The sequence below is a fragment of the Alexandromys fortis genome, unplaced genomic scaffold (genome assembly GCF_014885135.2).
Source record: "Alexandromys fortis isolate MF-2015 unplaced genomic scaffold, M_Fortis_MF-2015_v1.1 scaffold_349, whole genome shotgun sequence".
NCBI lineage: Eukaryota > Metazoa > Chordata > Mammalia > Rodentia > Cricetidae > Alexandromys > Alexandromys fortis.
In genome coordinates this window covers 357,221-381,888 of record NW_026068216.1, presented here as the reverse complement: position 1 = coordinate 381,888, position 24,668 = coordinate 357,221, and the positions used below count along the sequence as shown (strand labels likewise).

Genomic DNA, 24,668 nt, shown 5'->3' with positions numbered 1-24,668 from the left:
GCCAGTGCTCTTAACTGTCATCTCTCCAGTCTTCCAAATCAAATTGTTTTAGTATCTTTTCTGGGAGTCATTTTATCCTACTGCTGTAAAAAATAAAAAGCATAAAAAATTCAAGGCATTTTTATTCAGACCTGGACAAGGTTTAGAACAGGTCCTCACTGAAAGAAGTGGTTAATATGGTGAGACTTGTGTGCCGGACAGTTCTGACAGGATACTCTCACCTCCACAGAAGCTCTCGGGCATTGCATAGCTCACTGTGTGCACCTACCATCACTACCTACTCTTAAAGGTTTGGAAAGCAGTCAATAAGACACACAGGAAGTGAGGCTTCCCACTTAGAAAGTACAGAACAGTAAGTGCTCAGCCCCACGCCACAAAAGGAAATAACGCAGCAAGAAACGAAACAGAGTAGGAGGAAAACGGGGAACTCCTGTGTCTAACAGAACTCAGACCCAGAACATACAGAGCTCTGACTGCTCAACAAGGAAAGGAAGAGGTGAGTATTTAAGAAAGTGAATGAGGGCTGGGTGTGGTGGCACACACCCTTAATCCAGCCCTCGGAAGGCAGGCTGAAACTCTGGGTTTGAGGCCAGCCTGATCTACATAGGGAGTTCCAGGGTGGCCAGGACTGTGCAGAGAGACTGCCTCTCAAAGGGGAAGAGGGATGGAATGAATGGTCACTCCGCAGGAGACCACAGGATGTCAGCACCATGTAGTTACTGGGGAAACATAAACCACATTCTCAAACAAGACAGGAACAATGATCGTGACTACAGTATGCCGCTGCAGACCACAAACACTCAGGTGTGGAGTTGGTTGGGACATAGGCAAAGGGCTGGGTGATCTGCAAAGAAACCTTCTAGTTTCTTAAAAAGATACACACCTGCCGAATGACCCAGGAAAACCATTCCTCATATACCCAAGGAAAGGGACACACATGTACACACAGCAGCTTCATTCCACACTGCACCCTGAGCTGAGAGGACACCCTTCTTAGGAGTAAACGTGGACAGAAAACACAGGTATGATGGAACCACAGCACAGGGAAACTGAGGCAGGTGAGCTGCCAGTAGAAAAGGGCCAAGTGTGGTGGTACATTCTTCCAGCACTCAGGAAGCAGAGGGAGCTCTGAAAATGCAAGCCCAACTGGTCTACACAGTAAATTCTAGACCTGCCGGGGCAACACAGTGAGGTCCTCCTGGTCTTCAAAAAGAAAGGGAAATCCCTGGACTGGTGAAATGGTTCAGCTGCTTTTCCAAAAAATCCAGGTTCAATTCCCAGTGCCCATGCAATGCAGCAGCAACCATCTCAAAGAAACCAGACACCTTTCAGCCTCCTTGGGCCCTGCATGCACGTTGTCTACAGACACACAGGCAGGCAGAGCATCGATAAGCATAAAATAATTTTTTTGAAAAGACCACAGTGGGGCAAAGTAAGAACCTACCTAAAATAAAACAAAACAGAAAAACAGCATACACACTAACAGGAATGAATCCCAAAAACACACTGGAGAAAACCAGACCTAAAGGCTTTACATACTATCCCATTTGCACAGACTGCAGAGACAGAGCACTCGAGGTGGTAGACCCAAGAGTCAACAGTCACCAAAAGCAGAGAGGCAACCCAAATGGGCAGGACACAAGTGTCTTCAGTCACAGAACTGCCAAGGGTACACTGAACCGTGGGGTACCAAGACTTGTGACTTCAGCTTCCAAAAAGCCAAAGACACCAAAGAGTTGCAGCCTTCAGGTCCTTGAATCCTGGGCTGAGTGGCAGCTGCATGTCTTCAAAGTGAATGTGTAACAGTTCACAAAGTTACAATGCTACAAAGTAAACATGTAACAGGACAGATGAAGGTGAGTTATTAGCTTAAAAGTAAAACAAGGGGTAGCAAAATAGCTCTGTAGCTGAAGGTGCCTTCTACCAAGGCTGACAACCTGAGTTTGATCCCTGGGAACCCACAAGACAGAAGGAAAGAATGAACTCCTTCAAGTTGTCCTCTGACCTCCACCATTGCACATAGGACGTGTTTTATACACACGCACATACACACCACACACATGCATGCACATACGCACACACAAATATAACGTAAGTGCTTCAGTAAACCAGTTGTTACAGACAACACACATTTCTATTACACACATAAGATGTCTTACTCGGTAGGCTTACCTATAGAGATGCTGATCATAAAGCTAAAATTAAAGAACGAAAGGTCAGTTATTTAAGTTATTTAGGTTAATTTGTCATCCATTAAACGGTGGCTATGAGCAACGTAAGAATGACGGCAGGGTGACGAAGTTGAGCTCTTAGTTGCCAGGGAGCCAGTCAGGAAGGTCAGAAAACAAAGGCCCACCTCATTGTGCTTGGCCTCGGTTACGTTTTTCAGGTTCATTATCTCTAAAGGGAAACTGAGGCACACAGACATGAAGAAAGAGGGTGGCCCCTTTCATCCTGGCCCACTGATCACCACTCAGGCAGAAAACTCATCATGCCAAATGGCTCTGGTGTTTTCTGTCTCCAGAAAAACTCAAAAGTAATTGAGTTCATTGTTGGGAGTACATCTAACACTTGCTGGGTAGTCAACACAACTGTCAGTTCCAGACATACCAGAAATTCCCACAAACACCAAAAGCAGCATCCGTTACTATCCACATTCCTCAGAAACAGGAAGTCCTGGTTCAGAGGACACAGGGGCTCCATTCCCTCAGCCTCTGCATGGGGATGCCACTCTCCCCTCCACACCTCACTTCCAATACTGAGCAAAGATGCCAGGCTCCGCTTCAAAGCAAAAAAATGTTAAAACTAACCAGATGGCCTCATCATGGTCATTATGATCTAAGACAAACCGTTATTATAAAAAGAGGAATAGAAAAATATTTGCAACAAGAAAGGGTATTCAGGAATGTGGAGGAATCTTAATTCCTGGAAAATACCCTGGATTCATACTTTGGTGTGGGAGGTCCTTCTGTCTGTGTGTTGTTGCTTTTATTGGTCAACAGCTTTGAGCCTATGGCAGAGCAGGGCTGGAGCCAGACGAAACTTTACCCATAAGCCACAGCCATGTGGCAATACACAGATTAATAGAAATAGGTTAAATTGAGATGTAAAAGTTAGCCAATAAGAATCTAGAGCTAATGGGCCAAGCAGTGATTTAATTAATATGGTTTCTGTGTGGTTATTTCGGGAGTCTGGGCGGCCAGGAAACAAACAAGTGGCCTCAAAACAATACTTTTTTTCTTTTATGTCACAGAAGGTTTTGAGAATCTCATGTTTTCTTCCCATTCCCTAAAATGTACAACATTCGGGATTCAATTTCAGGAGAGTGGAGATTAGGACCTCAGGGTCAAAGGTAGAAATGAAAGGCCTTTGTTTTACGGGTACCCAACTCTCCAGAAGATCCCTCTGACCCCTCAGCTGGGAACTCCTGTTAAGGACCAATGAGACACCAATATTGCCCTGAGACCCTGATTGTGATACCCATCCAACAAGATGGCTTCTGGCCCCAGAGAACAAGTCTAGTCCAACTACCAATTCCAGATAAACTCCCACAATGTAATGTTGGTGGAGAGAACCCATCATGTCCTGGTCAACAAGGTAAGCAGACCCTGTCCAGGTGGAAGAGGTTCAGACAGACCACACAAACCTGCTGGTGGATCTGCTTCAGGCTCTGCACTGCCTTCTCATCCAGATAGTCTGTGACGGGCCTGCAGAAAGAGAAGCACAGTACTGAGTTCAACAAGGATGAAGCCAGAGTTCAGGTTCACAGTGAAGACCACACAGACTCAGAAAGATCAGCCTTGTCCATGCTCCCACAATCCCGGGAGATCTCCTACTCCTGCCTTCATGAAAGCTGTTCTGGGGGCTGGAGAGATGGCTCAACGGCACTGCTAAGCCTGGGACCCACGAGGTAGAAGGAAGGACTGAGTCCCCTTCAAGTCGTGCTCTATCTTCTACATCTGCATCACGGCAAACTCATGCCCACACGTGTGTGCTTCTCTCTCTCAAATAAATAAATGTAAGTTCAATATTTTTATATGTATGTGTATCTTTGTCATCAGTTGTACATATACCATAAGCATGACTGAGGCCCATGGAGTCCAGAGAATGTACTGGGAATCCCTAGAAATAGAGTCACAAAGGTCTGTGAGCCATCACTCAGGGGCTGGGAACTGAACCCAGGTCTTCTGCAAATGTTCTTTACTACTAAGCCATTGTCTCCAGGTACTAAATTTAATTTAAAATAGAAAAAAAAAAAACAAATAATAAGAATGTAAGCAGAGAAGGTAAGCTACCCACTGTCAATCTCTAGCCTCCACATGTACACGTACACACATGGACAAGTACATCTGTACACACACACACACGCACGTGCACGCGCACACACGCACACGCAAATGCACACAATGCTGGTTTCAGCAGCTGGGCAGCTGGGTGCTATCTTTATGCTCTGACCTATAGCCAGCTTGCTGAAGACACAACCTTATGATCAGGACAGAAGTAGTCTTACTGAACACTGGGCCCCTGCTGACACCGTGGAAGTCCTCTACAGGGACATGCTCTAAATTACTGCTGTAGACTGAGCTATGGCGTGTGCCAGGCAGAGCCAAGCAGTGTCAACTGCCTATGGTGCCGCTGTGCTTCAGGCCTGACTACGCACAGCCACAAACACCCTGAGGATCTGATATCTATTACTTGCTAGGCTGAGCTTTGTGGTAACTCCAGCTCCCTGGAGATCTAGTCTGCTAGGTGCTAGGCAGAGCCACACAGAGCCCCGATGTCCTGGAGGTCTGAAGTCGAAAGTCCAACACCTTGAGGCCTTGTATAAACCCAACATCTTGGGAATGCGTCTCAAAGGTACCATGTCATCACAATGCACTGCTGAGACATGTCATGGCTCATGTGCCCTTCACCAGGGACAGCAAGGTCTTCAACATTAGGTGACCATTCCACCCACACAGATTGTGAGCTGTGTTCTGAGGCCTCCTTGGGTCCATGCTGTCACCCTGACCCAGGGAGCTACCACACACAGGAAATGACTTAAGTACAGATTCAAGCTTGAACTTAAGGGCAGGTCATAGATGCACTGTGTCTAGAAGATCTTATTTTTGAGGAATCAGCTGCATAGTGACATAAGGAAATTACACAGCTCTTGGAATGCACCACGGTGCATGGTCCTGAGTTCTTGCTTTGTAGTTATATTATAAATAAAGCCAAGGGAAACTTCCAAATTTGCCTTTTTTTTCTTTCTGGGTTTTTCTCCAGACAAGGTTCCTATATGAATCTATGGCTATCCTGGAACTCACTCTGCAGACCAAGCTGGCCTCGAACTCTGAGATTCGCTTACCTCTGCCTCCCAAGTGCTGGGATTAAAGGTGTGTGTCACCACTGCACAGTCCAAAGTAGTTTAAATTACTCAAGTGACAAATGGGGACTGAGATGACTCATTAAGAAAACGCCTTGCCACACAAGTCAAACAACCTGAGTTCAGATCCTCAGAACCCAGGTAAAAGCCAGACACAGGGGTGCATCTGTACGTACCCCCAGGAAGATGGGAGACAGACCAGAGCATCATCTGAACTCACAAGCAGCTTGGTGAGCTGCAAGGCTGATACTGTCTTAAACAAGGGAGGGGGGGCATGAAGAAGACGTTCAAGGTTTCCTCTGACCTACACATGTGTTCTGTGGCACACATGTGTGCACCGATACACAATCATACACGGAATGGTAACTGAATTGCTCAGTGCCACCCCTGAACAGGTGGCCACTGCTCTTGCTGTCTGAGTCCTTGGGATGAAGAGGGGACACGAAGCAGCAGAGGCAGCAGAGGCCCCTGACAAATGCCAACCAGCAGCCCTTCCCTGAAAAGAGAGTGTAGTCCTAACCACCGACTGCCTCAACACACAAATAATCAACCATCAGAGCAGACGCGCTACTCTCCAGCCCCAAACCACTACTGTTACCTGGTTTCCCAGGTGACATCTCCTACCTGTTGCTCTGTGAAGCCAGCTTGTACAGGGCATAGGTGATCTCTGCGCAGGAGAGGATGGCACCATGTCTGGTGTGTAGATCTGAGTTCAGTGTCATCAACAACAGTGCCGGGAAGACTGCAGTGGTCAAGTTGGAGAACACACACGGGACAACTCATTACTCAGAAGCATTTCCTCTGGGGTTGGTCAGGGTCAGCACCCCTGTTTCTGGTGGGCAGAGCTCTCTCCTGGGCAACCAGGGCAACGTGCTAGGACACGGCATATAAATCAGTACATGCACACAGGCCCCCGGATGCCCAGTGCGGTCACATCTGCAGATTCTCCCATCTGCACCTCTGCCCCACAGATGGTGGTAGCACTCTGCCTGAGGACAGCAGGCAGATCAAAGGCCACACAACCATAAAAGGTGACAGGCACTTCCATCCTTCCCAGTGAGATAAAACCTCAGCCTCTGGTGTTTAGGGAGGAGAAGGCAGAACAGCTCCAAATTCTAAGTCACACCAATCTAGAGGCACTGACAACCGCTGAATCCCCCATCATTTTAACCTACACAATGCAACGAACAGACTCCTTGTTTTGTGGATATCACCTGTGCTGAACACCACCCAAAGCTGCCTCTGTACAAACACATTGTGTTTGTCTTGGTACTCTATCCTGGTTTAGCCTACAGCCTACTCTTCAGCAACAGACATAGGACGTCATCTTCATCTTTCTGCGGTGTATGTGCACACATATGCACACAGTGCACTTGTATGACGGCCGTAGGAAGTGGAACGCACACCTACCATGAGAGGCCATGTACTCGGGTACTTGTGGGGTCAGGTTGTGCAGCGCTTTTGCAGACAGTTCTCGGATGGCCCTGAGAAGTAACAGTAGCTGTTAGTAGAGGGGTTTGCACACTCTCTCCTATCAGCTTTATTCAGCAGACCTGAGATGGAAGCAGCCAAGGATCTATCAACAAATGACATATAAGCAAAATATGGTAGATACAGACAATGGAATATTACTCAACTAAAAAGGGATAAAATTGTGGCACTTGCTATGACAAAAATGACTGTTTGTAGCTAGTAGGTTCTTCTACTAACTTTTGTAGAAGGCTTCCTTTGTAAGGCTCTAAGTTAAGGACTGTTTTAATTTTTAAGGGTCATATATATGAGTCAGAGACCCAAAGCATTAACTATCTGTCCCTTTAAAGAAAAAGCTGATAGCCCATACACAGCAGATTCAATATCATGTTACATTTTAAGACATTTATGAAACACTTCATAATGATAAACACATCAGGAAGATTCAAAATTAGAGGTATACATGTATCTAAAAAGAAATCCAAATCGAAACACAGGAAAGAACTGACAGAATTAGAAAATCAATCAGATTTCAAAAGTTCAAAAACTTAAGCTAACTCATGGATTGCATATTTACAATGTGGTTTTAAATGTCTTGTTGGCTCGTAAACTAATATAAAAGGCAATTTAATTTTAACCTCTGGCTGGGCAAGCCTAGGTGCTCTTCTCCCCATAAGAAAGCTAACATCCCATCTTCCTGTATACCTGGCACATAAGGTCCTGAAGGAAGGGAAGGTTTCCTGGCAAGTGGTCACAGCTGGCCCAAGTGAACAACACAGAGGCTTGGGAGAGAGGTTCCTCGCTCCGGAGAGTCCAAAGCAGACTGCACACAGCTATACAAGCATAGCCGCAGCCAACGAACATTTGCAAGGCTTTGGTCCTTGGGAAGCTGAAACCCCAGTATCAGAGTCTTTCAACCACGAAGACCCGCTCTGACACTGGGCTTTGGAAGGGGCACCATGATTGTACCACTAATTCCCCCAGCATTTGCCCTGTGTTGGCTGACCAGGCCTACCTAGAAATGGTATCAAAACACTGACAGGGCTTACATCTAAGTCACAGTTGCCTTTCTTCTTTGAAGACACATTTATCTACCTATGAAATACCACGATGGCCCCAAAGCTGCCACTGTCATTATGAAAACTACCACTAAAGTCTGCTCAGCTCTTAAGTGACAATATATAAGATAGCTAGGGAGGCCAAGCAGAGCGGAATCAGTATGGAAGCCAGTCAAATGACCAGGAAGACCAGGCTATGCCAGCTGCCTGGACTGCCTTGTCCTCAGGCGATAGCTTCCCTGTTACATATGACAAGGGTATTCAGCAGTAATTACTTACGTCTCAGGATTCCCTGACCAACAGCTCCAGAAGTAAAACTAGACAGACCATTAACAAGCATGCCACACACAGGGACTGGGATTTTCATTACTTATCAGAAATAATTATCTTAAAATAGTTTGTCTACAATGAGAAAATACACTCGTGACTTATAAGTTCAATTAAGCTTCTCCTGTTGGGAGGAAAAAGGGGAATTTTCAGAGAATACAAAACCTACCCATCCCAATGGTTGATTTTCATGGAAACCAAGTGGTCAATCATCGGCTTGGTGTATTCTTGGAAGCCAGCGATAAACACACTGAAAGACATAATATTAAGAGCTCGAGAAAGGGGCACATATGAGCAGGTACAATGACACATGTATAAAACTCTCTTAAGCCATTATTCTATGTATTGAAGCCAGAACCCGTAGCATAAATTCTAATTGGTCTTAATAAAAACCTGGAGTCAGCTATCGGGGTGAAAGCTGAAAGATCAGAGAAGCAGAACAGCCAGCCATTAGTTCTTACCTCTATGGAATCCTCAGACCAAGGGGCAACCTTGTCCCTATGAATCCACAGACTGAATGCCGTCTCTTCGAAAACAGCATTTCAGATTGAATGCTCAGGCTGAATGCCCCGAGCTCCCGTCTCCTCCTGCCTTCTATTCCTCTCCCCACACAGCCATATTACTCCTGTCTCCACCTCCCCAGTGCTGGAATTAAATGTACGTAATCCCAAGTTCTGGGATCACCTTTGTGTGAGCTCTGTTTCTCTTTTAGACAGATTCAATCTCGTGTAGCCCAGGGTGGCTCTGAACTCAAGAGATCTATCTGCCTCTGTCTCTTGAGTGCTGGGATTAAAGGTGTGTGGCACCACCGCCTGGCCTCTATAGCTAACTAGTGGCTTAACTCTGCACTCTGATCTTCAGGCAAGCTTTATTTGCTAGATCACAAACAAAATATCACTACAAGAACCTTCATGTACTACTCTTGAGAATGCAAACTAAAACAATTACACTCAAAAATAGTTTGGCCATTTCTTCAAAAGTAAAACGTACCTACCAGATGACCCTGTGTTACTCAAGGTAGCAGAGCATCCATCCAGAAACCATGCCCACCGCTCAGCAGCATATCCAGGGCTGTGTCTGGGAGCAGCACTCTGTGCTCATGCAGCTGATGGAGAGGCAGACTGCTTATTCATCCGTGCCACAGGAATGGGTTTTTTGTTTGAAGCCTGGATCTTACTACGTTCCCCTTGGCTGACATGGAACTTGCTATGCAGCCTAAGCTAGTCTCAAAATCACAAAGACCAGCCTGCTTCCTAAACACTGGAATTGAAGGCATGCATCATCAAACCTGGTTTTTTTGTTGTTGTTTTAAAGAATTTTTTTCCATTTGATTTGGCTTTTTGAACTTTTCAGAGTTACACACAAGTGCTGTATTTACATCATTTTCATTCCACCCTCTCCCCGCAACGCCTTCTGTCCACCCTCTGACTCCTTTACACTTTCATGACCTCTTCAACTATTAGTGAGTGTGTATGAATAAACACAACCTTCAAAGCACTGCTGGCCTCATTTAGTGTGTGCTCCTTTAATATACTTAAGGCTGACCACTTGGGGCTCGATAACCTACCAGGGGGCTTGTCTCTGGAAGAGAGTGATTCTTCCTCTGTCAGTAGTCAGTAATTGCCTACAGCTCCTCATCTAGAGATGCAGCCTTGTGAGTTTCCCCATCTACACTGGACTATGATCTGGGGTTCATAGTGCAGGTCTTGTTTATTGTTTCCTGGGTACAGTGCCCTGTCATATACAGAAGATATGATCAAAGAAGATGCTCTGGTCCTCGGGCTCTTGGGGGAAGCAGTACCATCAAGTGTTATCACGTCATTATTGCATACATGTATGTACGCAACACACTTCTCTATTGTTCATAAGTTTTTAAGTAAACATAAAATGTTTCCCTGTGGATTTCCCCATCATCCTTAGTGTCATTGTTTGCTCATGTTGCCTTTAAAGTCCTTGGATTCTTTGATGATGTTCATGACTGTTCTTTTAAATTCTGTATTCTTGGTTTCATTTTGGTAATTCTCACTTCTATAGAACTGGTGGATCGTGGTGGATGATGGGTGAACTGGAGCAACAGAGGTGACTTTAATTCACAAATAAACAAATGGAGCATACTGGATCTGCTTGGGGTAGTGTGCAAGCTGATTTACCCGTCTATGCCCAGGGAATGTGAGGGTGCCGTGGATGGCCCAGAGTCCTAAGCAGTCACCAAGGCAGGCCAGCATACAGGCTGTACCATTAAGTCTAAGCCTTGGGGTGGGGATAGCACAGGCCAGCAGAGTTTCAGGAACTCTCCAGACTAAGCCAGCACACAGGATATGCAACCCAGACTAGGTCTGTGGGTGGGGAAGGTGTAGGTGGGCCGGGGTCCAAGGAACTCACCAGACTGGATCAGAGCACAGGGTGTCTGACCCAGGCTAGGCCTTGAGGGTAGGTATAGTTTGGGTAGGCTAAGGGTCAGACAGACCCAACAGATCCTGGTGCATAGGATCTGTTTTTATTATTTTTAGTCATTTAATGTGTTACAATCTGTGTTTGTATAAACTACACGTGTGTGGGTCCCTGAAGGCCAGAGAAGTGTGCTGGATCTCCTGTAGTTTGAGTTACAGGCAGCTGTGAGCCTTCTGACTTAAGTATTGGGAACTAAACTCAGATCCTCTGCAAGAATAGCAACATTCTTAACCAGAGTTCTCTCTCTCGAATTTCTTGACACAACACATAAAATGAACAAACTGCAAAACAATCATCCTAAGGGAAAGAAATTAAACAAAGGTGAAAAATAATCTATAACAGAAAAATAACTTGGTGATGGTGCGCACAACCATTACCCATCTGACAGTTTATCCTCCTCTGTCAGCAACAGTAAGCTTTATACTCTGTATGCCTGTAACATGCGTTAACTACACATCAGTAAGGCTATGAAAAGTGGTGTACAGAAGAAAAGGCACAGTTGTCAGTTTACACTAAAAAATATAAAGGAAACAAAACCCGAATTTAAAAACAACAAAACAGCCCTACATTTGCCTAGGAACATCACTAAAAAAGAGAAATAAAAATCCAGTAAGCACATGGAAATATGTCCAACACAGGTCATAAGCAAAGACGAAATGCTCTGAACGGTAAGATGTTCAAAGACGGGCTGCTACCGATCTCAGGAAGGTATGGAGAAGCCCAAACCACACATTCACAGTCCTGTACTGAGTAAAATCGCCACAAATTCTCATGACCTTGTGTACCAGAATTAAATACAAATCCACATAAAGATTTCTAAGTGTTTACAAAGCCTTATTCATCAGAATAACAAAGTGAAAGATGCTAACCACTGACCAGCAGGCACCCGGCAGGCAGGCACCCGGAAGGCAGGCTACATGCACCACAGCAGCATGGACACCATACCACAACACACAATACAGAGGAATCGCGGTGTTTAGTGGAAGAACTCAGACCAGGGAAAGCTCACTCTTCAAGCAATACGAGAGAACACAAAGCACCTGCACTCAGAGCAAGGCAGAACAGATCACAGAGACAGTGGGAAGCCTCTGCACAACGGTGAAAGTACAGTTCCCTGGGAGGGTACACTGTCAGCACCTGCTAAACTGTACAATAATGAGAGACACACTGTGGGGCGCAAGGGAAACGGAAAAAAGTTACAAGGCTGAGGGTACAGCTCAAGGTGTGAGAGCTCCCCTCACAAGCTTGAGGGTACAGGTTTCCTCCCAGAACCACTGGAAAACAACTCTTAGAAACAACAAGGCAGGGCTTAAAAACAATCCACAGGTGGGATGGATCTTTCTAATTTAGGAAAAAAAAACTAGAACCATGTAAGAAGTTAACGTATTAAAACAAAAAACTTAAAGCTCTAAGAAAAATATCTTTCAGGAAAAAAAAAAGTCAAAGCAAACAAACAAAGAAAACACACACACAAAAGTATCTTCTGCTGGTATCACAGCAGACTTTCTTGAAATAATCAAATTCTTCCACTCAATAAGGACATCCATCCATAAGAAAAATCATCAGGAGCATCAAGGGCAGTGCGTACTCAACCTCCAGAAGCTAAGTTCAACCCAGGAAATGAAAAAGAGAATTTAATGCATCTGCCAAACGACTACCAAGGGCTTACCACGGTCAGGAGCTGAAGGACCCACTGTGGGCAGGACAGCCCTGAAGACAATGGTCACATGACCTAGGAAATTTAAAACATAAAATCCTTCAGGCCCACAAATCTACTTTTTTTTGTCTACAGTGCTGGGATGGAACCCAGGGCTTGCACACGGTATTAAACAAGCACTCTGGTGAGAGCGTGCCCGGGACCACAACTTCACTTTTGATATCTTCATGTATAACGCACAAGTAAAAGGTTGTTATCAACCACGCAGCATTTATGAAGACTGACGGCCCCAGGGATCTGCTGAGATCACAGGGTCCAGCACAGACTCAGGAAACATATACTAGCTAACCAGTGGACCAAAGATGCCCCTCACCTAGCCAGCCAACCTGCCCATATGCAACGTAAGCAGACTCTCAGTAAACTGTTAACAGGAACTCCTGCACGGGACCAGGAGATGGAAAGAAGAAATAAGTGGCTTTCCCCAGGAGACAGGAATGGGGCCACATCATCAAGGACCTTGGCTGCAAGGTTCCATGGTTTGTCCCTTGCACGCACAGAAGCCAGGTTCACACCCAGTCAGCAACGCTAAAGCCTGCAGCAGGGTCAAGGAAGGGCAGGATTCCAGAAAAGCGGACAAATAATTTGTGCCTCACAGAAGAAGGGAGCAGAAAGAGGAGACCAGACCACCAGAGGCCACTCCTATCTCTGCCACCAACTAGCTGTGACCTTGTGGAAGACAAGCCTGAACTTTGGCCCAAGGCAGCAATGAAGCCATAGGTAGCATGCAGGGTACTGGGAGGGGGGGAGACAGACACAAAGGTACAGGAAGGGAAAGGAGCGAGCTAGCATAAGCTAAGAAAGATGTCAGATGCCAGGGTGGCGGGACAAAGCATTAAATGGGGGTCAGGTAGCCAGGGAAAGGAGGAGGACCAGAAGGGGACACATGTTTGAAGCTGATGAGGGATGTGTAAATGGCAGAATTAAGCCACCCATCACTATGAGGACAAGAAACGGAACAGAGATGAGGTTTAGGCAGGTGGAGGCACTATCTTGAGGTCGCCTTGCTTTGAGTGACTTAGAGAACACAGTATATGAGATTCCTGGAAAACAAACTACTGGATAATAAAAAAGGTGGCAATTTTTCAAACGGTGCTCAAGGCTGGAGATGTTGAGAAACTGACAAATGGATAGAGAAAATGGCCTGGCAGAAAAACACCGCGTCCAGCGGCCACGGGGTTAAATCACATAGACCAAAGTTCTTCATCCAGTTAACAGACATTGGTATGTCCACAGGGACAGTGACAGCCCAGCCACATTCCTATGAGGCTTTGTGTTCCATTCCCATGAAGTACAGGGGGAGAAAGCTGAGGACAGAGCAGACAAGGCAAACCCTGGGGGACTTCTGGCCACTTCCTAGAGGTAGACACATCCTCCCTGAGGACCATGAAAAGATTCTGCTTTCCAACTCCCCACTTGCCCATGACCCACGTGTTACACAAATGCATATTTAAAACTACATTACAACTGTATGTTATGAAACATATACTTTTTTAAAAGGTTCTGACACAAAAGCCTATAGGACACTGAAAGAATATATCAGTCCAGTTAAAAAATAATATAAACTGTTGTATGACGTCGTCTTCTTTTGGTTTTTTGAGGGGTCCGCCACCCAGCTCCCAAATAAATCACACACACGGAGGCTTACACTTAGTTATATGAAAGCACAGCCTTAGCATGGCTTGTTACTTGTCAGTTTTTTTAAAAATTATCTGGACTACCTTTGGCCTCTGAGCTTTTATCTTTCTCTATTTCTATACCTTTCTCTCCTTGTTACTCAAGACTTGCTGTGTAGCTGGTGGCTGGCCTCTGACGTCCTCCTCTCCTCTCTCCTTGTTGTCTGGCTCCTCCTCCTCTTTGTCCTTGGTTCGCCTTCTATTTATCCTCTCTGCCTGTCAGCCCCACCTATCCTTGCTCCTGCTTCGCTATTGGCCATTCATCTCTTTATTAGGACCATCAGGTGTTTTAGACAGGCCAGTACGGAGTTAAACAAATGCAGCGTAAACAGAAGTCACACACCTGAAAATAATATTCCCCAACAACAAACGATACCTCCAAACATTCTAGTGATATTTCATTTGTATTTTAACAAATAAAACTTGCCTAAAGATCAGAGAGTAAAACTGCCACACTGACCAGCCCAACAGACCAGGCAGTGGTGACACACACCTTTAATCCCAGCAGCCACACTAATTTGCCACGGAAACTGGGCAGTAGTGGTGCACGCCTTTAATCCCAGCACTACAGAGGAATATAATATGGGAAGAGAGACTCTCAGTCTCATTCTAAGGATTCCTAGAGGCAGGACCACCATTTCGGACTTAAGTAGAGGTAACAGCCAGTGGCTGGCTGTTTTGCTTTTCTGACCTTCAGGCTGAACCCTGATATCTGTCTCTGGGTTTTTACTAATCGTGCTACAGAAGAATCCTCAAATTCCCACCAGGCACAGAGCTGAGGGCCACAGGCCTCACTATGCCCTTCACCATGTGAACGCTACAGATTTGCTCACACCACGATACATCAAGACATGTGCTGAACACGCACAGTCTACCACGCGTCTTCAACACGCAGAGATGAGCACCAGCTCTGGGTCTCACCTAGTATCTTCCCAAGGGACCTTCCTCCACTTTTGATTCCGGTCCACAGAGCAGAACAGCTAGCTCAGAGGAAGCTCCTCTATAACAGCCTGGATTCTGTCCCAATTGAGGACTGTCCCGGGCCCCCAAATTCAACACAGACAGAGCAGAGTACCCATCAAGCACCCTCATCGTCTCGTGGACCAATCCAGATGACTTTCCATCACCGCACAGTGCTGAACAAGCATATTGCATTTAGGGGTTGTCTTAGTTTGGATTTCTACTACAGTGAAAAACACCAGGCCCAAACCAACGTGGGGAGGAAAGGGTTTACTCGGCTTACACTGCCACAGCACTGCTCATCGTCCAAGGAGTCAGGACAGGATCCCAAACAGAGCAGGAATCCGGAGGCAGGCGCTAATGCAGAGGCCATGGAGGAGTCCCGCTTACTCGTTTGCCCCTCATGGCTTGTTCAGACTGCTTTCTCACAGAACCCAGGACCACCAGCCCAGGCATGTCAGTACCTATAATTGGTTTGAGCCCTCTCCAATCAATCACTAATTAAGAAAATGCTCTACAGGATTGCCTGCAGCCGGATCTGTATGGAGACATTAATTGTGGTTCCCTCCTCTTGGATGACCTTAGCTTTTAACTAACAATAAAATTATCCAGCACAGGGACCTCAGACCAAGCTACGTCCTTGCTTGACCCCACACCTGGCTCTCAGTCATGGCCTTCTACAAGCCTAGCCCCTGCTATTATCCCTGTAAATCCTACCCTCCAGGATGTAGTCAGGGAGATGAGACCCTGGTCGGAGGCCCTGTGCGAGGAGGCAGTGAAGCCTGCTATTGGGCGGTCCTCAGAAGACAGCAGCTGGTCCACTGCTCAGACCAGAGCAGCACACGGGCCCAAGGTGCTGGAGAAGAAGCATGCTGGGGCTAGGTCACGCTCTTTGTATTTTTACAGAACAGAGTAATAATATGGTTAAGTTTTAAACTGATGTGGAAAGAAACCTTAGCAACAAGTCCAACTTAACAACCATCTATTTTACCTAGGAAACTCCAGAAAAGGGGTCACAGGACTTCACATACAAAATCGAAGCGCTAATACTCAGCAAACAAAGAACACATGGACACGAGACATGAAGCGCTGGGCCGAGGGGCAATGGCATGCAGCTGCTGTGGGCACGCGTGGTTTTGATTTTAGTTATTTAGTTGTTTGTTTGTTTGTTTAAAGTCTGACAAGGCTGGTTATGGAGACTGTAAATTCTGCACGGTCTGCACAGCAGGGCTGTTAGGAAATCTACCCCCAGGGCATAAAATAATCAGGAACTTTCAAAAAATGTACTTGGCATGTTTCTCCTAACTCACATCAACTAAACTACTTCATAAAGCACCCCCTTTCCACGTTAGCATTACAGTGCAAAACTAGTCCCTAGTACTTAAGTTATGCAAGTAAAAATAATTTGATGTGATTTCTGAAAACAGCAGGTAAGGGTGTTAAACATTTATTCCTTGACCTGATTTCTTAATCTATCTTACTGATCTGATAATCAGATAATTTCAACTTGGACACACTTTTTTATTGAGAGAGAAAAAAATGCACAGTCATTTCAAATCCTAAATGTCATTTTGAGAGACCAATACATTTGTGACACCTGGTGGGAAGGACACGTGTAACTGTGCTTGTGGCTATTCCCCATACGGTACCAACCCCGGACAGTGACGTGTGAGCACACATGTGTGTACCACGGAGTATAAAACTGGTCCGAGAACGCTTCAATTTGTCCTTCCTACAACATAAGCTACAGTCACACCAAGGAGACCACAGTATAATGAGCCAGGGAACAGCAGAAGCTGATGTTTGACACCCAAGCCTTGTTACACACGTTAAAACTTACCTTATCACAAGGAAACAGTTAGATATGTTTCCAACTGCAAAATAGTCTGCTGTCGTCAAAATATCAATTCCATGAGGGAAAGTACCCTGAAAAAGTAACAGTGAAGAAAATAGGGAAGGTGAGAAATGGGACCTGAAATCACCGGTCACACGCACGCACACACGCACGCACACAACAGAGCGGCTCAAGCTGAGCCACACGGCTCATGGGTGCCCAGCTCGTTGTCTGTGTTCATCCTGCCTGCCTGGCCGTTCTTCAAACTGTTTCAACTTCAAGTGCTATAAAAGTCCTTCCTTTAAAAAGACCGTGGGGGCCGGGCGGTGGTGGCGCACGCCTTTAATCCCAGCACTCGGGAGGCAGAGGCAGGCGGATCTCTGTGAGTTCGAGGCCGGCCTGGTCTACAGAGCTAGTTCCAGGACAGGCTCAGAAACCCTGCCTCAAAAAACCAATCAATAAATAAATAAACAGACAAATAAACAAACAAGTACCGGGTCCCAACTCTTGGAGCTTGGTCCCCCTTTCTGGTCACAAAGACGACAACATAGCCCTCAATTCCACAGCTGTTGGAGCAGAAAGGCCAATGAAAGACAGGCAAGCCCCTGCCTGGCTCTGAAACGTGGACATGGGCCCACAACTTACTAGTTGCCATAAGGACGGATGAGGCTGATAGAAACAGCCACTTTCAGGGCTAATGGCCAACCTATAAGAGATTCAAGGAAAGCAGCCATCAGTCCCCCAAACTCCAAAACAAGAGGCAGGCCCCTCCATTCTCACCTACCAAGAATACGCCTAGTGGAACTCCAGCCCAAAAACCATCACATTATTGGTACTCCCTTAATATTATCCCTTGTGGTTAAAAGAATCTAGAAACTAAATAAAAAAAACTTTATTTAAAAATGTAAATATAGAAAGTTGTAGCCAAAAGCAGATGAGGTTCCCAATCTATGCACAAAGCTGGCCTAAGTAAAAGCCAAGAAAAGCGGCAGGTACCCACCACCAGCACCTGCCTGCCGCATCCCTGCATCTCACACAGGGAAAGGTGTCAGCCCTCTGCACAGCCAGCTCACAACAGTCTCAGAAGAGCATCTACCAGCATATGTGTGTGTGTGACCAGATCCAAAGAAACTGATACAAAATAAAGACATTGACAATCTGAGTCTGAATTTCTACATGGAATTCAGGCTATTTATTACCACGGAGACAGTATCAGAAACAAAAGTTTAGTCCTTGAGCTACATATAAATGCCAGTTATTCTGAGGACATGGTAGGATGCACAGTCCATCTGGAATCCAGAAGAGCTGAAAACCCAGGCCTAAGTAAAACATCTGAAGTCTGTCAGCCTCCTGCTCCCTGGCCTCTGTCCTTAGGGCTACCCCAAGCACAGACTTGAGAGGGCTGGAAAACACAGCCAGCAGAGGAAGCAACTCCTTCCTCCATGTAGCCCACCTTCAGGTTCAGCCTCAATGCCTTCACCCTTTCCGTAAGCTAATCCTGGAGCCGGATCACTAACACCTCACAACTTCACAAGCACTACCCAGCAAACAGCCCCCCTGAGAACTAGAAAGGCTGTCCCAGCCTCTGCCCATGAGGAGAGTGATGAACTGAGGTGTCCTGGCTCTGCACGGTGCACACTCTGTGTGCTCTTATATTGCTTGATGATAGAGAGATGTAAATGTCTTTTTATCAGAGGTAAAAGAAGACAGAGGAAATTCCATGTTTAAAAAAAGTGGTAAAGACATCATCTGGCTAGAATTTCTCGAGATTAGCATATTCTTGAAGTCAAGATTTCATTCTCCCTAGCAAAATGCTAGTCCAATTTGAATGAGCCAACCAATCAAGGAATATGAGGCCAAGCTCTAACCCCTCAGTCTGTGAGGCACAGAGCCCCTTGTCTTGGGGTTAAAAATCAGAGCAGGACCCCCACTGGGTGTGCGTGCTTGCTGGATTGTGAGTGGCTTTGCAGTAGGTGGTGGTGGTGTGTGCCTTTAACCCCAGCACTCCGGAGGCTGAGACAGGTGGATCTCTGTGAGCTTGAAGCCAGCCTGGAGCCTGGTCTATACAGAGCGAGTTCCAGGACAGTCAGAGCTACACAGAGAAACCCTGTCTCAAAAAAACAAAAACAAAAACAAAAAACCCCAGAAAGATAAAGGTGGCTTTTGCACCTTTCTACAGAAGTAAAACTTTCTGCTTTAACAGAATGCTTTGGATTAGGTAATTATTTATCAGAGCCCCCAGCGTCATACATAACAACGAGAGAGAAGCCCACAGCCCAGGCAAAGGTACCACTGCAGAATGATTCACAAAAGGACAACAGCTCATGACTGAGCAGGCAAGCGGAGCCCAGGTTTGACTGTGACCAAGATGAAGGAGAGGCAGCAGTACCTATATCACCCAAAAACAGAATAAGCAATAGGCTAAGGCTTGCCAATCATGTGGCTGTCCTCTCCTCTCCAGAAAGGGGCCTCAGCACCCTGCACCCCAGATGTCTTGCTTGAACACACATAAGTGTGGCATCTGGGAAAACCACCTGCTCAGAGTTGTGACTCAGGAACACTCCAAGCAGTCCCACAGCTACTCAGCTAGACACAGCAGCTGCCCAAGGGATAACCCTAACATGCCAAGATCCCCCCAGGATACAGCAAGGGAACGGAGCATACATACACACAACACACACACACCCCTACTTATTGGAGAGCCCACTCAGCTAGCCACTTGGGGGTCTTGGCCAGGATGGAGGCAGGCAAGATCTAATCAACTCTGATGTCAAGACCTACATCTCCAGCAATCCAGCCCAAGAGGAAGAGTCACACACACCCCCACCCAGGTCACTGGGCAGTCCTGTTACTTCTTGAATTACTCCCAGCATCCTCTACTACAATATTCTTACCTCACGCCCCAAGCCACGTATAGGTTCTCTGACCCAGAGCACATCCATCCTGGTCTACACGCCTTTAACCCTATCATCAATCACACACAGCTTACTCTGCACACCACGGCAGGGCTTGGCCATCCTTCGAGCTTCCTCCCTTGTAACATTAAGAAGCACCCCAGCCACTTCTGTCATGAAACCCTAGAGCAATCATTCTTAGCGGTTTCCTCAGGGACTCTCCTCCCTGCTCAGACTCATCTTGGTAGCTGCCACTTTCCCCAGCCCCTAACCCAGTAGGATCTCAACCTTCTTAACACTATAACCCTTTCATACATGCTGTGGTGACCCCCAACCATAAAATTATTTTTGTTGCTACTTCATGTATGCTATTGTAATGAATCACAATGTAAATAGCGTGTTTTCGAATGGTCTTAGGTAAGCCCTGTGAAAGGGTTATTCCACAGCTCCCAAGGGGTCACGACCCATAGGTTGAAAAGCATTGCACTAGCCCCTCTCCAGCCTCCTGCGAGACTGACCACACACTTCAGTGTGCCAGAATCTTACTCATGAATGAATCTAAATCCTACTTTCAAGGCCTGTGATGGGTGTCAAGAGTCACGGGCACAGCTTAGGTGGCCCCAAGCACAGCTACAATACTCGTGAGTATCGAGGGCAGTTGTAGGGTCAAGGCTTTTGGGAGGTGAGGCCTCCAAGCAAAACACTAGGGACGGGACAAGGCCTACAGGATCCAAGGACTCATTCACCAGGATAAGATGCTTGGTGCCTGGCACAGGTACAGCCCACAGCAACATGTGAAGCAAGATCCTAACCTGCATAAAACACTCATACAGAGCCTCCCAGAGCTTCCTGGTCACATGACGGTGGGCCTGGGATCAGAACTACCATGTTTATTAGCTTGCTCTGAGGTGAGGCACATTCATTACCCACACCCAATAGTATAAGAAGATATGAAACCAAAGTTGTCAAAATTCCCACCTCTAAGCCTACAGGAAGTTTCAGAAATAAAGATTTATAAAGTGGCCATACCTGTCTCCCCACGTTCTCCTGGAAGGCAGCCTAAGGAGCAAAAAGAACAAACAGAGCAGGTGAGTGAGGTTTGCTTCTGCTCAACATCAGAAGATAAATTCAAAACAAACACAGCTCAGTGTAAATGACCCATGGCTTTACTTTTTAAATAAAAGTCCTCTTTGTTAGCGGACCAAAGCCCTGAGGGTGGTTTGTCACTGTTTTTATGTCCTGGTCCTCTTTAAAACCACAGTTGAAGAATTCCATTTACAAAATCAAATATAATAAGAGATTGGCCTTTCCCTGGAAATACACTTTCACACTAACACCCCAACGAAGGTCCCAGAACACAACCCTGAGAACAAACTCCAAGATCACCACTCCCCCACCACCCCCAACACCTCAGGGCTGCCTCCTAGAGGGCACAGGCCTGACTCCAGCCAGCTCTGAACTCCCGGAGCCCTACATGCCAGGCACAGAATCGGGGCTGAAAATGCTCCGTGTGAACTTGAACAAGATTAGAACCTCTAGGTAAACCTTCTTCAGGTGACTCCTCTTTCTGTGGAGACAACTTTTCCTGTCTCGCACACTGCCCTACCTAGGACTGTCTGAACAAAGTGACAAGGAAACCTCATGCGACTTCCCCGAAGCATCCACAGCTGAGTTCCAACCAGGATTAGAGACCCTAGGGAGCTGGAGCAAAGCTGCACACAACCATGCGGCATGCACCATCCTGGCAAGCAGAGGTGAGAACAGATACAAGGGGAGGGCAGTGGTGGCAGAAGAAACACCCCTTACCTAAGGAGACACTGCAGCATGGGGTAGGGGGTTGAGAGCAAGCAGAGATATACAGAAAGAGAACTGAGTCATGGGACCCCAGAATCTATGCATCAACCCCACTGGACTGGTAAAGCACCAGGACAGAAATGTGAAACAACTCCAGGACAGAGCCTCATGGCAGGGTGGAGACACTCGGTGACTGGCCCTCAGGTGGCTCCTACACGCTTCTAAAATGGGAAAGGAGCTGCTTTTTGCTGCTGGCCTTTCTGTAATTTTTGCAAACTGCCCCCCTTGAAGAGTTACTATATATATATATATGAGTGTTTCATCTGCCTGTGTGTATGTGCATCACACACATGCCGAGTGCCCAGAGAGGTCAGAAGTTGGACCCCTCAGAACGTTGTTAGGGGCAATTGTGAGCTACTGTGTGGGTGCTGAGAATCAAAGCGGGGTTCTCTGGCAGAGCAGCTACTGCTCCAGCTCCTTACAGTCAATTCTTTTTCCTTTATTGGGGAGGGGGGGGGGATTGTTGCTTTTTCTTTTTGTTTTTGTTTTCTTGAGACAGGGTTTCTCTGTGTAGCCCTGCCTGTCCTGGAACTTGCTTGGTAGACCAGGCTGGCCTTGAACTCAAAAAGTCTACCTGCTTCTGCCTCCTGAAAGCTGGGATTAAAGGCGTGCACCACCACTACCCAGCTGTCAATTCTTAAAGAAAGAAAGAAACACAGGAAAAGGGTAATGTAAAGAGATGCAATGTCACCTTAATTATAAGCAGGGACATCTCCACACAAGGTAAGAACTAATTCAAGATTTATGTGGAAACAATCTTGAAAATAAAAGATTAGGGGATCACCCAACACAATATGAAGACAGACCACGTGGATATCACTTCAGAATATACGCTCAGCTCAGACAGAAAACAGAAGAATGCGGGGAACAGGGTCAAGTGGCTAGCAGCCTTGATACTGAGAGCACACACCAAAGAGAGATAAATAAGACAAAAACCTCACTCCAATAGCAAACTCCTGTCCATGGAGACGCTAAGAGAAGGATGAAAACAACCACAGACTAGGGATCTGCCACACACATCTCCAATATAAAGGCCAAATATCTAGAGAGCATAAAGAACTCTCAAAACTCAACAGTGAGGACTAACAATGCAATCAGACAATGACTGAGACTTGAGAATACATCTTACTCAGGAGGACACAGAAAGCAAATGAGCACCCCAAACAGACTCAGTATCATCAGAGAAAAGGAAACTAAAACCACACACATATCAGCAAAAAGTAAGAGCAGGAAGAAACCAGGCGACCCCGCCACATCTCGGCAAAGATGAGGAGAACACATTATAGTACAGTCGCCCTGGGGAACAGTTAGCAGCATACTGGAAGGTGGGACCCAGAAACTGAACTCTAGGCATACACAATCTGTAGGAAAGTGCTCATAATAATCCCGGGTCAGCAGCAACCCAGAAGCCCGTTTACAGGTAAAGCCAAGACTCCGTTAGAGAACAAACCCACTCACAGGAGAAGGTGAAGACCGGGAATTTCCCAATGTACTGAACACACTCAGTGAGACCAGACCCAAAGGCTGCCGCTTCAGCAATGGAACAGCACCACAAAGCTGGAAAGGTAGACTGAAGATTGCTAGAGTGAAGAAGAGAAGCAGCCATGTTTAAAAGGGTCACGCAGGGACCTCTGTGGTGATGACTACCGTGTGCCTTAACTGTAGGGGGTTCACATATGTATGAGATGCAGACATACGGAGCTAACCACACACACAGGACACAGAACACCAAGAGTTCTGACTGAGACTACTGAGTTGGTGGACATAACCTATGATGTTACCCAGTAGAGACCCGGGGAAAGGGGTAAGCAGATTTTACTGTATTCTCATAACTCTATGTGAACATCAAGAATATCAAAATAAAAGGCAAAAAATAATACAAGAAACAATTGGAATGAAACATTAAATAAAATACTGGGTTTCAGTCTCTCCTCTTGCCTTCCCCCTTCCATCCCCCCTCCCTCTCTCCCTCTCCCCTTTCCTCGCCCCCCCCCCATTTCCTCTCCACTCCTCATCCCAAATTTCCCATGAGGGCCACGCCCACTGCCTGTCCTCAGGAGAGGAAAAGGCCTCTTCGCAAGTCAGCAGCACATCTAGCCTGCTGGACACTATCTAGCATGCAAAACCTAGAGTAGTTAGCAGTGTGTAACTGATCCTTTCCACCAAGCAATGCCAGGACTCTACTGTCTAGCCCCTGCATGCTGACCACCAGAGAGAGCCAGCAACAGGAAGCTCTCATGAGGATCCAAACCAAAGGCCCTGTTGCCTTAGAAGGACTGTGGCCACCAGACAAGGGACCCAGGAAGAGGAGAGGGGTCACCAACAACAGCAAGGTAAGGCCAGGGAACTGGCAACGTCTGTCCACTTCGCTTCTAACACCTCCTGGATCCTGGCCAGGTAAACAGACATCTCACATACCCAGAAAGAGAAACCCTGGAAAGGCGTCGGCCAAGAGGCTGAAACAGCACCCAGAGCAGCAGCTGCCTGAAGAAGCAGCTTCCTGGAAAGAAGTTCTTGGTGTACTCAGAACCTTTATGTTTTCAAATGGGCCTCAAGTAAAGGCATCCCTCGTTTTCCTGTGTTTAAATCCCACATCACTATATAAACAGTGTTGGATTCAAAAGGAACACAAGGAACTTCTTGTTAGTTCAATAGGGTTCTAGCTTCAAGAAAAAAACAGATTTACAGAGTTTTATTTCACCTTGTCAATCACCCTCATCAACTCAGATCACGAAACCCAACATGGACAAGTTCAACAGAAACACCTGGGTGAAAGTCCCAGGACCTGACCAGGGCCCAGGACCTCCATGTCCTAAGCGCAGGACAAATGCTTCGCGTCTTTCTTAAAGCCAAAAGCAGGGAAGGGAGCTAACAGAAATGGACAGGAAAGACACTTTCTCACGCCAGAAAGAGTCCTGTCATACAACAGGGCCCTGTAGCATGAGAACACTAAACACAGTCGGGGGAGCCGGCTTGTTCATGCATGAGCTCAGTCAGTTCAGGTGGGACGTCACTGGAGTGACAAAAATGCATTGGACAGGGACACAAGAACTTGTAGTAAACTG

The 24,668-nt window shown here is 46.4% G+C and overlaps 1 protein-coding gene across 2 annotated transcripts in view; it reads right to left on the bottom strand.

Moving 5' to 3' along the window:
* Tbcd (tubulin folding cofactor D) overlaps positions 1 to 24,668 on the bottom strand; it is a 141,281-nt gene that overhangs the window by 24,419 nt on the left and 92,194 nt on the right. For both annotated transcript variants that reach the window (XM_050130438.1, XM_050130439.1), the window contains exons 16-22: positions 20,779 to 20,808; positions 16,862 to 16,947; positions 8,390 to 8,470; positions 6,776 to 6,849; positions 5,990 to 6,107; positions 3,647 to 3,707; positions 2,173 to 2,195 (exon numbers count right to left, since the gene is read on the bottom strand). In XM_050130438.1, the coding sequence (XP_049986395.1) occupies positions 2,173 to 2,195; positions 3,647 to 3,707; positions 5,990 to 6,107; positions 6,776 to 6,849; positions 8,390 to 8,470; positions 16,862 to 16,947; positions 20,779 to 20,808 (473 nt within the window). The remainder of the gene's footprint in view (positions 1 to 2,172; positions 2,196 to 3,646; positions 3,708 to 5,989; positions 6,108 to 6,775; positions 6,850 to 8,389; positions 8,471 to 16,861; positions 16,948 to 20,778; positions 20,809 to 24,668) is intronic.